Below are 12,804 nucleotides of genomic sequence, written 5' to 3' on the forward strand. Positions count from 1 at the left end.
GACCCTAAATGTGTCTTACTTTAATGTACCTTTGGAGGGACCCACCAAACAAGCAAATTAATTCTGTACCCAAGTTTTTGTAGCAGCTAAAGGGGAACTAGCCAGGGCTTGGCAGTCGCCTGATCTTCCCTCTCAGTCTGTAGTTTTTCATAGCTTACACAGTCACTTTCGAATGACTCGCCCTCACGGCAGTGAAACATGACATTTTGAAGGCATTTAAGATTACTTGGGAGCCTATGATCCTGTGGTTACAAGTCCAGGAGGATCCCTCACGTGGGACATAGGGTTCGCCCTTGAATTGTGGCTGCTACTCAGTATAATATGGACATGCCATATTATCGTTAGCATCAGATAAACACAAGGAATGCAGAGACTGAGGATGTTGTATACTCTATTTTAATTTTTCAGCTTAGCTTACATTCTTTCTTTTAAATGTATGAAGTGGTGCCCTTGAGTGGAGGGGGGATGGGGAACTCTATACAAACTACTACATGGAAAAACTGTACATATTTAGATGTTACAGCACTATACTCTAATTGTACATAGCATTAATTTCTGGATTTATCGTGTTTTCAACATTTGGGACTTGCTGTACAAGATCTATATTTACTCTAATTGTTGCCATTAGCAGGTGTCACACTATCTGTAACTTTCATGTTCCACCATGATTTGTATGTACTTAATGCTATGTTTAATGTAATATAATATATGTACTACAAATTAAAAAAAAAAGACTTCTACTTCCTTGGTGTATGTCCGGGTCTGGAGGGTCTTTGAGTCTTGGTATACTGAGCAAAGTGATCCTCTGTGAGCTTCGGTGGCTCAGATTCTGGCTTTTTTGCAAAGAGGACTAAAAGGTTTGTCCTTTAGTTCCCTGAGAGTGCAGGTGTCTGCCTTGGGCTGTTTGCGAGGCAAAATTCAGGGAGCAACCCTAGCTGCGCATCCGGATGTGATATGTTTCCTCTGAAGGTCAAAACATTTGTGCCCCCTGTTCATAAAGTGTGCCCTTCCTGGAACCTTAACTTGGTCCTAGAGTATGTGAAAGCACTGTTTGAGCCTCTTAAGAGGGCCACCATAAAAGATCTCACTTTGAAAGTGGTTTTCTTGGTGGCGATTTGTTCCGCCAGAAGGGTGTCTGAACTTCAAGCCCTGTCATGTAGGGAACCTTTTTTGTGGCTTTCAGATTCCGGGGTTTCTTTGCGGATGGTTCCGTCTTTGCTGCCGAAGGTAGTTTCGGCATTACACTTAAGTCAGAGTAGCTTCCGGCTTTTCCAAATCTAGAGGTTGGTGTGCCTAATGACATCTGGATGTTGAAGGGCTTTGTAGTATCTAGAGGTCACTAACAGTTTCAGATTATCTGATCACCTTTTTGTGCTACGGAGTGGTGCAGAAGGCATCGAAGGCCACGATTGCATGTTGGGTAAAGGAGGCTATTGGTTCTCATATTGCTGATCTACATGGTCCCAAGTGGCCTCCTTGGCAGAATGCCAGTTAGTGTCGCCAAAGGAGATCTGCAGGGTGGCTACTTGGAAGTCTTTACATACCTCTTCCAGGCACTACCAATTGGACATCCAGGCCTTGAACCTTGGCAGTTTCAGAGAAAGTGTACTTTGAGCAGGGCGCTCAGTCCCACCACGGTAGGGAAGCTCTGGTACATCCCGGAATTCTGGACTGATCTGGGTATGCACAGGGAAAGGAAAACTGGCTCTTACATGCTAATTTTTTTCCTGTAGTTCCACAGATCAGTCGCAAAAGAGTTGGAGAGTCCACTTGATGGGCTTACTATAATAATTCTGAAGGATGGCACAGATTTCTAGTTAGTCCTTACAATTAAAGTTTCCAAAATTAGTTATAAATTGTCCTCTTTTCTCTGCTCAGTGGGGGGATATTATAACGTTGGCTTTTTTAGAAGTTTTTTTGAGTATTTGCTACTTGGGTACTTAGAAATACTAAGGGATTGCAGATAGTACACAGGTTAAGAGGCAGTGTCTGCAATTCATTCTCTGTCTCCATCTGCTGGAAGGGAGGCAAAACCCAGGAGTCTGGACTGATCTGGGTACATACAGGGAACCCTGACTGCTGAGGGTGACTGCCCTTGGGTAATTCGGTTGTTCTGTAGGGAGGAGTTAGGTTCGCTGGCTCCCCAGGTTTTGGATGATTTGGGGATTAGGGGGTGAACCTGAACCGAGAGGGGATTAAGGAGACCCCCCCCCCCCCAAGGGCTTTCCGTTCCCTACAACAGTGAAGAAGCTGGTAGATCGGGAGGGAGAATCTCCCAAGGTGGGCCTGGAGGTAGCGGGAGCAGATCTTGGAGTCCTGGAGAGTTCCCAAGGTGGATGCAGCCATGTTGGCGGTTGCTAAGAAAACATCCATTCCGGTAGCCAGAGCGGCAGCTCTAAAAGATGTTGGAAACTGGAAATCCTGCTCAAAGCCAGTTTGAGGTTTCAGCTTTGAGTCTTTGTGCCGCGATGTGCGGACGTTTGAAGCAGAGGACCTGTGTGTGCTGCTTGCAGAAGGCACAGCTGAGGCAGCGCAGGCAACCCGCTTGCAAGTGGGAGTGGCCTCTGCGGCAGCTACACAGTATGATATGATCTGGACTTCTGCCAGAGGTATGGTCTCAGCAGTAGCTGTGAGGAGATTCCTATGGCTATGAAATTGGTTGATGGATGTGCAACTATCAAACCTCTCCTTCAAGGGGAAGCTGCTATTTGGACAGGATTTGCAGCAGCTGATGAAGCAGTTGGGGGAGTCTAAGGTTAATAAGTTGCCTGAGGACAAAAAAACCCACGAAGTTTTTTTTTTTTTCCCTCCAAGAGCTAGATTCTGAGAAACAAGGCAGTTTTGCACTAGCAGAAGCCCTGGGTCGGCGGTTCATTAAAAAAAAAACAAAAAAAAAAGTGCGGGCAGTCAGCAGCCCTTTCGAGCCCAGTCCAGGCCTCTGAGGGCTGGTAGGCCCCAAGGGGGAGGCAGATGTAAGATTGGTCATTGAAGTCAGGCTGGTCCGCTCCTCTCTAGAGGCTAGTGGAGGAAGGCTGCCCTCTTTTTATGAGGAGTGGACAAAGATCACATCTGACCAGTGGGTACTGGAGGTGGTGAGAGATGGCTATGCCTTGGAATTTTCTCATCCGCTCAGGGACACCTTTGTAATCTCCCACTGCATCTCCTGTTCTTATGCTCTTAATTGAGAGGAGGTGCGGGGATGTTGCGACGGCTACAGCTTATGCACGCCATTGTTCCAGTGTCCCCTCTGGAGGGGGGGCAGGGTCGATACTTCGTGATGCCCAAAAAGGAGGGAACTTTTCAGCCCATTCTCAATCTTCAGAAGGTCAATGCTGCCCTCTGGGGGGGGGGGGGGGGGGGGGGGGGGGGCTGTGGTTTCGGATAGAGACTTTGCACACAGTGATAGTGGTCAAAGGGGCGTTTCTGGCATTGTTGAACTTGTCGGAAGCTTATCTCCATATCTCCCTTTGGGCCGGACACAGCAGTTCCTGAGGTTCAGGATCCTGGGAGAGCATTTCCAATTTCACACCCTTCCTTTGGGTTGCCAGCTGTGCCATGTACATTCACAAAGGTGATGGTGGCAGTGGCGCTCAGGAAGGACTGTATCCTGGTGCTCCCGTACATTTCCGATTGGTTAGGATGGGCGAAGTCTGAAATGGAGTGTTGTCGCTCAGTCCAGGGTGTCCAGAGGCTCCTGGATTAATTGGGTGACTAATCTGGAGGGAGCTATTTAAAGTCGACCCAGTCGTTGGAATGTCTGAGGGCACGCTTCGATACCCAGCAGGAGAAGGTATTTCTGAATACGGAGTGGGCAGTCAAGTTGCAGAGTCATGTCCTTTGGCTGTTGCATCTGGTTCCAGGGTATGGGACTATTTGCAGGTCCTGGGTTCCATGGCTTCTACACTGGAGTTAATTCCATGGACCTTTGCTCACATGCACCCACTGCAGAGGATGCTGTTATACCATTGGAATCCACTTTCAGGTTAATTGCAGCTTAATTTACCGTTGCCGGAGGATGCCAGTTCATTTCTCGTGATGGCCATCTTGGTACAATCTTGAAAAACGAATGGCTTGGGAAGTGCTTGACTGGTGATGACCATGGATGCCAGCTTCTCTGGTGGGGGGAGGGGAGGCAATGTGTCAAGAAAAATTGGCCCAGGGGCAGTGGTCTTCAAAGGAGTCGACTTGGTCCATCAATTGGCTGGAAACCAGGGCAGTGCACAGAGCCTTACTAGAGTTTCTCCCCCTCATTTAAGACAATGCTCCGTCAGTGGTGTATATCAACCATCAGGGCAGAACGAAGAGGCGACTAGTTTCACTGGAGGCGCAAGAGCTTTTTGTTGGGGTGTAGAAAACATCTGGCAAGAGGAGTGGCTTCCCATATAGCCGGAGTGCACAACATGCAGGCGGACTTCCTCGTCTGTAACCGGGGGAGTGGGAGTTGGCAGAGGCCTTCTCCTTGATTGAGGCCAGGCTGTGCAGACCAGCGTTGGGCCTCATGGGGACTTCAGGAAATGTGATGGCAGATTGTTTTTTCAGTCGCAGAAGGGCGTCAACACTCGTTCACCCGTGGCACACACCTGTTGCTGTATGTGTTTCCACCGCAGCCTCTCATAGGTTGAGTGCGCCGGTGCATCGAGCTCCATCCAGGCAGGGCGATTCGGGTGGCTCCCAAGTGGCTACGGTTTGCAGACCACCTTCGTCTGGCGGTGGACAGTTCTATTTGATTGGCCCATCTGTCAAGGCTGTTGCAGCAGGGACCCGTATTTTGTGACCGATAGGATCACTTCTGTCTAGCGGCTTGGCTTTTGATAGGAAACAGCTCCGCTTGAAATGCTATTCAAAGCCTGTGATTGTGACTTTGCTTCAGGCAAGGTGGCCTTCCATGACTTTGGCTTATGTCAGAGCGTAGTGAGTCTTTGAATCCTGGTGTTTACAGAACAAGGTGCAGCCTTTGAAAGTGGATGTTCCACAGATTCCAGGGTGGCTTTTTTTTTTTTGGTTTGTTTTTTTTTGCAAAGCAGTTTCTTATGGGTCGCCTATAATTTCCTTTGGGTTCAGGTGACAGTCTTAGGTTCCCTGTGAGGTAGGATTTAGGGAAGACTGTTGGCGTCTTCCGCAAAATGTTTGTGTCCTCCCATTCAGAAGATTTGTCGAGCATGGAATCTGAACTTTGGGTTTTGTTTTGTTTTTTTACCTAGGGTGATTTCCTCCTTTCACTCTGAGTTACCGGCCTTTCCGAAAATGTCTGCGGATGCTCCTATGGTGAGGGAGCTTCATTTGCTGGATGAGTGCAGAATTCTTTTGCGATACCTTAAGGCAACAAATGCCTTTCGAAGATCTGATCATCTTTTTTGTCCTGTGCAAAGGTGCTAAGAGAAATAAGGCACCTAAGAGCACTGTTGCATGATGGCTGAAAGACAATAGTTTTGACTTATATCTGTAAGGGCCTCTCTGTGCCAGAGGAGTTGAGTGCATTCCTCTAGGGTGCAGACAACCTCTTGGGCAGAGTGTCAACTGTTTTCTCCACAGGAGATTTGTCGTGTGAGGATGTGGTCTTTGCCTCACACTTTTACCCAATAATTACTACATAGGTGTGCAGGCACCGGAGAAGGCGTCTTTTGGGGAAAGTGTGTTACGCGCAGGTCTTTCGAGTTCCTGCCCAAAATAGAGGAGCTTGGGTACATCCCACTTGTCTGGACTGATCTAGCCTATGAACAGGAAAGGAAAAGTTCTTACCTACTAATTTTCGTTCCTGAAGTACCACAGATCAGTCCAGAGACATCCCCATTTTTTGAAAGACTTCTTTGCTTTTGGATATTGCTGAACTGATATGGGATATGTTCAGAGTAATGAGAAGTGTACATAGTTTCAGATGTGTGTTCTATCAGGTTAAGAAGGCCTAATTTTTTTTCAGGAGGTTCCAACCTTTAAGTATCTGTTTGCCCCAGATTTATTGGGGTTTAAGGTAGACATCTTGGCTTGGGTACAGGTCAGTACTGAGGGACTGCAGGTGGCACTCTCGGTTATGTAGCAGTGCCTCAAAGTTTTTATTCTCTGCCTTCATCTGCTGGTAGGGATGTATAAATCCACTTGCCTGGGCTGATCCTTGGTACTTTAGGAATGAAAATTAGCAGGTAAGAACCAATTTTTCAGTAGTCAATCTTCATTTATTCAACTTTTTTTACTTTTTAAATTTGTGTTATTCTTTAATAGTTCAGTGGAATTGCAGGGAAAGAAACAGCAGCCACGAATACAATTTTGGCCTTTATCTGCTATCATTTACTAATATGAATTGCACACAACAAATTTTCCTGTTTTGTGTATTATACTGTTTTGTTATCCAGTATGAACCAAGGAGATCTAGCATGTCAGGTAATTTCTAATGCCGATCTAAACATGGTGGCTCACAAGTGCATTGAAATAGCTGAAAAGTAACTCAGACTACAATTTTCTACTGCATACCTTACATTCAAAACTGTTCATGGTGCATGGTGGGTAGTATTTTCTAAATCAGGTGCAACATCCAAGAAGTTAGTATGTTATACTTGCTTAGAGTTTGTATAGTGTTAATAATAGAAAGATTTGGACATCTTGAAGCACTGCAAAATATTTGAAATTGGATTTTTTAAATTTCATAGTCTTTTTAAAGTTTCTTTATTTTCTTTCCTCCTCTTTCTGCTCAATCCATTTTGACTGACTAGCTGTGAAATCAATAAAGAAGCAGCACTTGGTAGAGGTCCGTTCTATGGCTAACCCACCTGCAGCAGTGAAGCTCGCTTTAGAATCCATCTGCCTGCTGCTGGGTGAAAGTACAACAGACTGGAAACAGATACGTTCCATCATTATGAGGGAAAACTTCATCCCAACTATTGTGAACTTTTCTGCTGAAGAGATCAGGTGAATAAGAATATCGAGCTCCAATAGAATTTAATGAAATTGTTCTTTGAAAGTGTCTAATATTGGACCCACATGCCCTCCAAGACTTTCCAGTTTTAATTATTAAATCTGACAGTTTAGATTAACATATCTTCTTCCTATTGAAAAAAGTTCCTTTATTTGGCTTCTGATACCTTTCTAAAATCCTGTTCAGAAAGTATTTGATTTTTGTCCTCTTAGGAGGTCTTCCTTTGCTAAGAATGTCATCCAGACGCGCCTCCAAATATCAATGGTGTTTGGAGGGGCTTTCCAGTCCTTTGCATTGAGTGTCACATGTATGATTTTGTACCTGCTGGTGAGAGATTGTATGTGTGCACTTGGTGCAGAGAACTCCTGGCTCTCAGGGAACAAGTCCTATCTCTGGAGGCTAGAGGAGTAGACTTGGAGGAGCTGAGGCAGACAGAGAGGTACATTGATGAGACCTTCAGGGACATAGTAGCCAAGTCCCAAATCCAGTCTGGCAGCCCCAGTGCTGCCTTGGATCAGAAAGGTCTCCCAGTAGGAGAACATCACCCTGGTGTAGCAGGAAGTAATCCTGTAGCAAGGGACCTGCTCTCCAGGTGATGTATTGTCTTCTCGCACGGAGGGCAAGTCTCCCAGGGCTACTGCCCAGGAGGGAACGGTTAAGCCGGCCATCATAGTTGCTGATTTGATTATTAGAAATGTAGATAGCAGGGTGGCTGGTGGACGTGAGGATCGCCTGGTAACTTGCCTGCCTGGTGTGAAGGTGGCAGACCTCACGATCCCCTAGATAGGATTATAGACAGTGCTGGGGAGGAGCCAGCTGTCGTGGTACATGTGGGCACCAACGACATAGGAAAATGTGGGAGAGAGGTTCTGGAAGCCAAATTTAGGATTTTAGGTAGGAAGCTGAAATCCAGAACCTCCAGGGTGGCATTCTCTGAAATACTTCCTGTTCCCACGTGCAGGTCCCCAGAGGCAAACAGAGCTCCAGAGTTTCAATGTGGAGATGAGATGATGGTGCAGGGAAGAGGGATTCAGCTTTGTAAGGAACTGGGGAAACTTTTGGGGAAAGGGGGAGACTTTTCCGAGGGATGGGCTCCACCTTAACCAGAGTGGAACCAAGCTGCTGGCACTAACTTTCAAAAAGGAGAGAGAGCAGCTTTTAAACTAGAACAAGGAGGAAAGCAGACAGTCACTCAGCAGTGCATGGTTCGGAGAAATGTATCCTTGAAGGATACTAATGAAACAGGAGAGTTAGGGCATCCCAACAGAGAGGTTCCATTAAAAGCAAACATAGTCCATGTGCCTATATGTAAAAAACCACCAAAGCTAATGATTTCCGAATTACCCCTAACTGAAAAGCAGGTTGTTAATACAAACAAAAAACACACTTTGAAATGTCTGTATGCCAATGCCAGAGGTCTAAGAAGTAAGATGGGAGAGTTAGTGTACAGCAGCAAATGATGAGATTGACATAATTGGCATCATAGAGACTTGGTGGAAGGAAGATAACCAATGGGGCAGTGCTATATCAGAGTACAAATTATATCGCAATGATAGGGAGGATCAACTTTATGTCCGGGAGGGTATAGAGTCCAACAGGATAAAGATCATACAAGAGACTAAATGCTCAGAAGAATCTATATTGGTAGAAATCCCATGTGTGTTGGGTAAGAGTATAGTGATAGGAGTATACTATCGTCCACCTGGACAAAATGGTCAGACATGATGAAATGCTAAGAGAAATCAGGGAAGCAACCAATTTAGCAGTGCAGTAATAATGGGAGATTTCAATTACCAACAGTACATAAGAGCAAAATCCTGCACTCCAAGCAATATCGCAGAAACCACAAGTGCAGGCGCACAGTTCAATCCTGACAGAGCACTCACAATCGGTGTATATATTAAATTCTTTTAATCCTTCAATATGGCAACTCCTCTGACTCATACAGGCAACAGACTTAATGGCGTCCCCCGACACGGTACCCGTGTTTCGCCGCGGGCTGCATCGGGAGGGCTCGCCAATAGGGGTTCATAAGAAAGCTGTGAAAGATAAATATACATCAGGACAACAAAACAGGACTTATAACCGAACATAAAGTGCAAAGTTATACAACATCATAACATACCTGACAGCATAGGAACTTAAAAGTGACAGGGAGCGCACTACCCTTTCCCACTGACAGGTATTTAAAGCTGATTAAGGCGCCAAAGCAGGAAGACAAACCACGTGGGACTTCACCGTCCCATTCATTGGCTGCCGTTCCTGTGACGCGCCTCAGCAGGGTTGTAAACCAAACAGTGCTTATGAATGACCAGCGCTAAGGAAGGGTTCTATGTGAACAGAAACCATTCAATGTCTCGATTTAACCCCTTCGGAGATACTGAATCTAGAGTAAAAATCCAACGTTGTTCGATGCGACCCAGTTGTTTAGAATAGTTACCCCCTCGTGGGCACCGCGGGAAAACCTCCAGGACACTGTATGCGAGATCTGACGCGGTGTGTGATTTTTTAACCCAATGGTCTACGAGGGGTTCATTTTCACAGGAATGACGAATATTGGAACAATGCTCTATAATTCGAGTTTTAACCATCCGGGATGTTTTCCCGACGTAGATCAGAGGACAAGGGCATGTAATAACATAGATCACTCCAACCGTAGTACATTCGGAGTAAGAACGTAACCTAAAAGTTTTTTTAGAGACTGGATGAGTAAAACTAGTAGAAGGTGAAGTGTGGGAACATACAATGCATCGTCCACACGGGTGGTGAGTGCTCTGTCAGGATTGAACTGTGCGCCTGCACTTGAGATTTCAATTACCCCAATATTGACTGGGTAAATGTAACATCAACACTTGCTAGAGACATAAAGTTCCTGGATGTAATAAATGACTGCTTCATGGAGCAATTGCTTCAGGAACCAACAAGAGAGGGAGCTATTTTAGATTTAATTATTAATGGAATGCAGGATTTGGTGAGAGAGGTAACGGTGGTGGGGCCACTTGGCAACAGTGATCATAACATGATCAAATTTAAACTAATAACTGGAAGGGGGACAATAAGTAAATCTGCAGCTCTAACACTAAACTTTCAAAAGGGAAACTTTGATAAAATGAGGAAAATAGAAATAAATTGAGAGGTGCAGCTGCAAAGGTTAAGTGTTCAACAGGCATGGACATTGTTTAAAAATACAATCCTAGAGGTGCAGTCCATATGTATTCCACACATTAAGAAAGGCGGAAGGAAGGCAAAACGATTACCATCATGGTGAAAAGGTGAGGTTTATTTTAGCCAAAAAATATCCTTCAAAAATTGGAAGAAGGATCCATCTGAAGAAAATAGGATAAAACATAAGCATTGTCAAGTTAAGTGTAAAACATTGATAAGACAGGCGAAGAGAGAATTTGAATTGAAGTTGGCCATAGAGGCAAAAACTCATAATAAAAACGTTTTTAAATGTATCCAAAGCAAGAAACCTGTGAGGGAGTCGGTTGGACCATTAGATGACCGAGGGGTTAAAGAGGCTCTTTAAAGACTAAATGAATTCTTTGCTTCCGTGTTTACTAATGAGGATGTCGGGGAGATACCAGTTCCGGAGATGGTTTTCAGGGGTGATGAGTCAGATGAACTGAACGAAATCACTGTGAACCTGGAAGATGTAGTAGGCCAGATTGACTGGAACGTATGGTATGCATCCTAGGGTACTGAAGGAACTCAAAAATGAAATTTCTGATCTATTAGTTAAAATTTGTAACCTTTTATTAAAATCATCCATTGTACCTGAAGACTGGAGGGTGGCCAATGTAACCCCAATATTTAAAAAAGGCTCCAGGGGCGATGCGGGTAACTATAGACCGGTGAGCCTGACTTCAGTGCCGGGAAAAATAGTGGAAACTATTCTCAAGATCAAAATCGTAGAGCATATAGAAAGACGTGGTTTAATGGAACACAGTCAACATGGATTTACCCAAGGGAAGTTTTGCCTAACAAATCTGCTTCATTTTTTTTGAAGGCGTTAAACACATGGATAAAGGTGAACCGGTAGATGTAGTGTATTTGGATTTTCAGAAGGTGTTTGACAAAGTCCCTCATGAGAGGCTTCTACGAAAACTAAAGAGTCATGGGATAGGAGGCGATGTCCTTTTGTGGATTACAAACTGGTTAAATGACAGGAAATAGTGTAGAATTAAATGGCCAATTTTCTCAGTGGAAAAGGGTAAACAGTGGAGTGCCTCAGGGATCTGTACTTGGACCGGTGCTTTTCAATATATATATAAATGATCTGAAAAGGAATACGACAAGTGAGGTCATCAAATTTGCGGATGATACAAAATTATTCAGAGTAGTTAAATCACAAGCGGATTGTGATACATTACAGGAGGACCTTGCAAGACTGGAAGATTGGGCATCCAAATGGCAGATGAAATTTAATGTGGACAAGTGCAAGGTGTAGCATATAGGGAAAAATAACCCTTGCTGTAGTTACACGATATTAGTTTCCATATTAGGAGCTACCACCCAGGAAAAAGATCTGGGCATCATAGTGGATAATACTTTAAAATCGTCGGCTCAGTGTGCTGCAGCAGTCAAAAAAGCAAACAATGTTAGGAATTATTAGGAAGGGAATGGTTAATAAACCGGAAAATGTCATAATGCCTCTATATCGCTCTATGGTGAGACCGCACCTTGAATACTGTGTACAATTCTGGTCACCGCATCTCAAAAAAGATATAGTTGCGATGGAGAGGTACAGAGAAGGGCAACCAAAATGATAAAGGTGATGGAACAGCTCCCCTGTGAGTAAAGGTTGAAGAGGTTAGGTCTGTTCAGCTTGGAGGAAAGACGGCTGAGGGGGGATATGATAGAGGTCTTTAAGATCATGAGAGGTCTTGAACGAGTAGATGTGAATCAGTTATTTACACGTTCGAATAATAGGAGGACTAGGGGGCATTCCATGAAGTTAGCAAGTAGCACATTTAAGACTAGTCGGAGAAAATTCTTTTTCACTCAACGCACAATAAGGCTCTGGAATTTGTTGCCAGAGGATGTGGTTAGTGCAGTTAGTGTAGCTGGGTTCAAAAAAGGTTTGGATAAGTTCTTGGAGGAGAAGTCCTTTAAAGGCTATTAATCAAGTTTACTTAGGGAATAGCCACTACTATTAATTGCATCAGTAGCATGGGATCTTCTTAGTGTATGGGTAATTGCCAGGTTCTTGTGGCCTGGTTTGGCCTCTGTTGGAAACAGGGTGCTGGGCTTGATGGACCCTTGGTCTGACCCAGCAATTGGTCCATGGGAATTTCTTATGTTCTTATGTGTACCTAAATCCTGAGTGGTCGATATTAATTATAGAAGTGCCATTTATTTATTTATTTGTTGGCTTTTATATACCAACAATCGTGGGTACATCATGCCAGTTTACACTGTAACTGTTCAACAAGAAGTGAAATACAATTAACAGGAGGGGTAGCGGGAGCAGTGGAGAAAGATGAGAAAGAGCAGCAGTAAGAAGGATGGGGAAGGAGAGAAGCTGATAGGAACAGTATAATGTATCTATTTACAAAAATAAAACAATAAGGTGATATAAGTACATGGTATAAAGACGAGTACATGACCATGTTAATGGTGAAGAAACATGATATACAGGGGAAACATATGTACATGTAATAAAGAGAAGATACTTGATATACATATTGTATAGGTGATGATGCATGATACTTGATATACACATTATTAAAGGTGAAGATACAAGTTATACAGGGTGGCAGAGGATGGATGTGGCAAGGGATGAAAGGAAATTTGCTGAGGAGGCGGATAAGATTTATACATCTTACTTTATATGTTCTGAGAAGTACAGAGGTTCTGAGAAAGACAGAAGAGGGGTACTGGGAGGAATAGTATTT

General features: G+C 44.3%; 1 protein-coding gene across 1 annotated transcript in view; it reads left to right on the forward strand.

Moving 5' to 3' along the window:
• Nucleotides 1–12,804, forward strand: part of DYNC1H1 (dynein cytoplasmic 1 heavy chain 1) — a 378,125-nt gene that overhangs the window by 243,422 nt on the left and 121,899 nt on the right. The window contains exon 52 of the mRNA XM_029597957.1: nt 6,705–6,900. Within this exon, the coding sequence (XP_029453817.1) occupies nt 6,705–6,900 (196 nt within the window). The remainder of the gene's footprint in view (nt 1–6,704; nt 6,901–12,804) is intronic.

The sequence above is a fragment of the Rhinatrema bivittatum genome, chromosome 4 (assembly GCF_901001135.1).
Source record: "Rhinatrema bivittatum chromosome 4, aRhiBiv1.1, whole genome shotgun sequence".
Taxonomy (NCBI): domain Eukaryota; kingdom Metazoa; phylum Chordata; class Amphibia; order Gymnophiona; family Rhinatrematidae; genus Rhinatrema; species Rhinatrema bivittatum.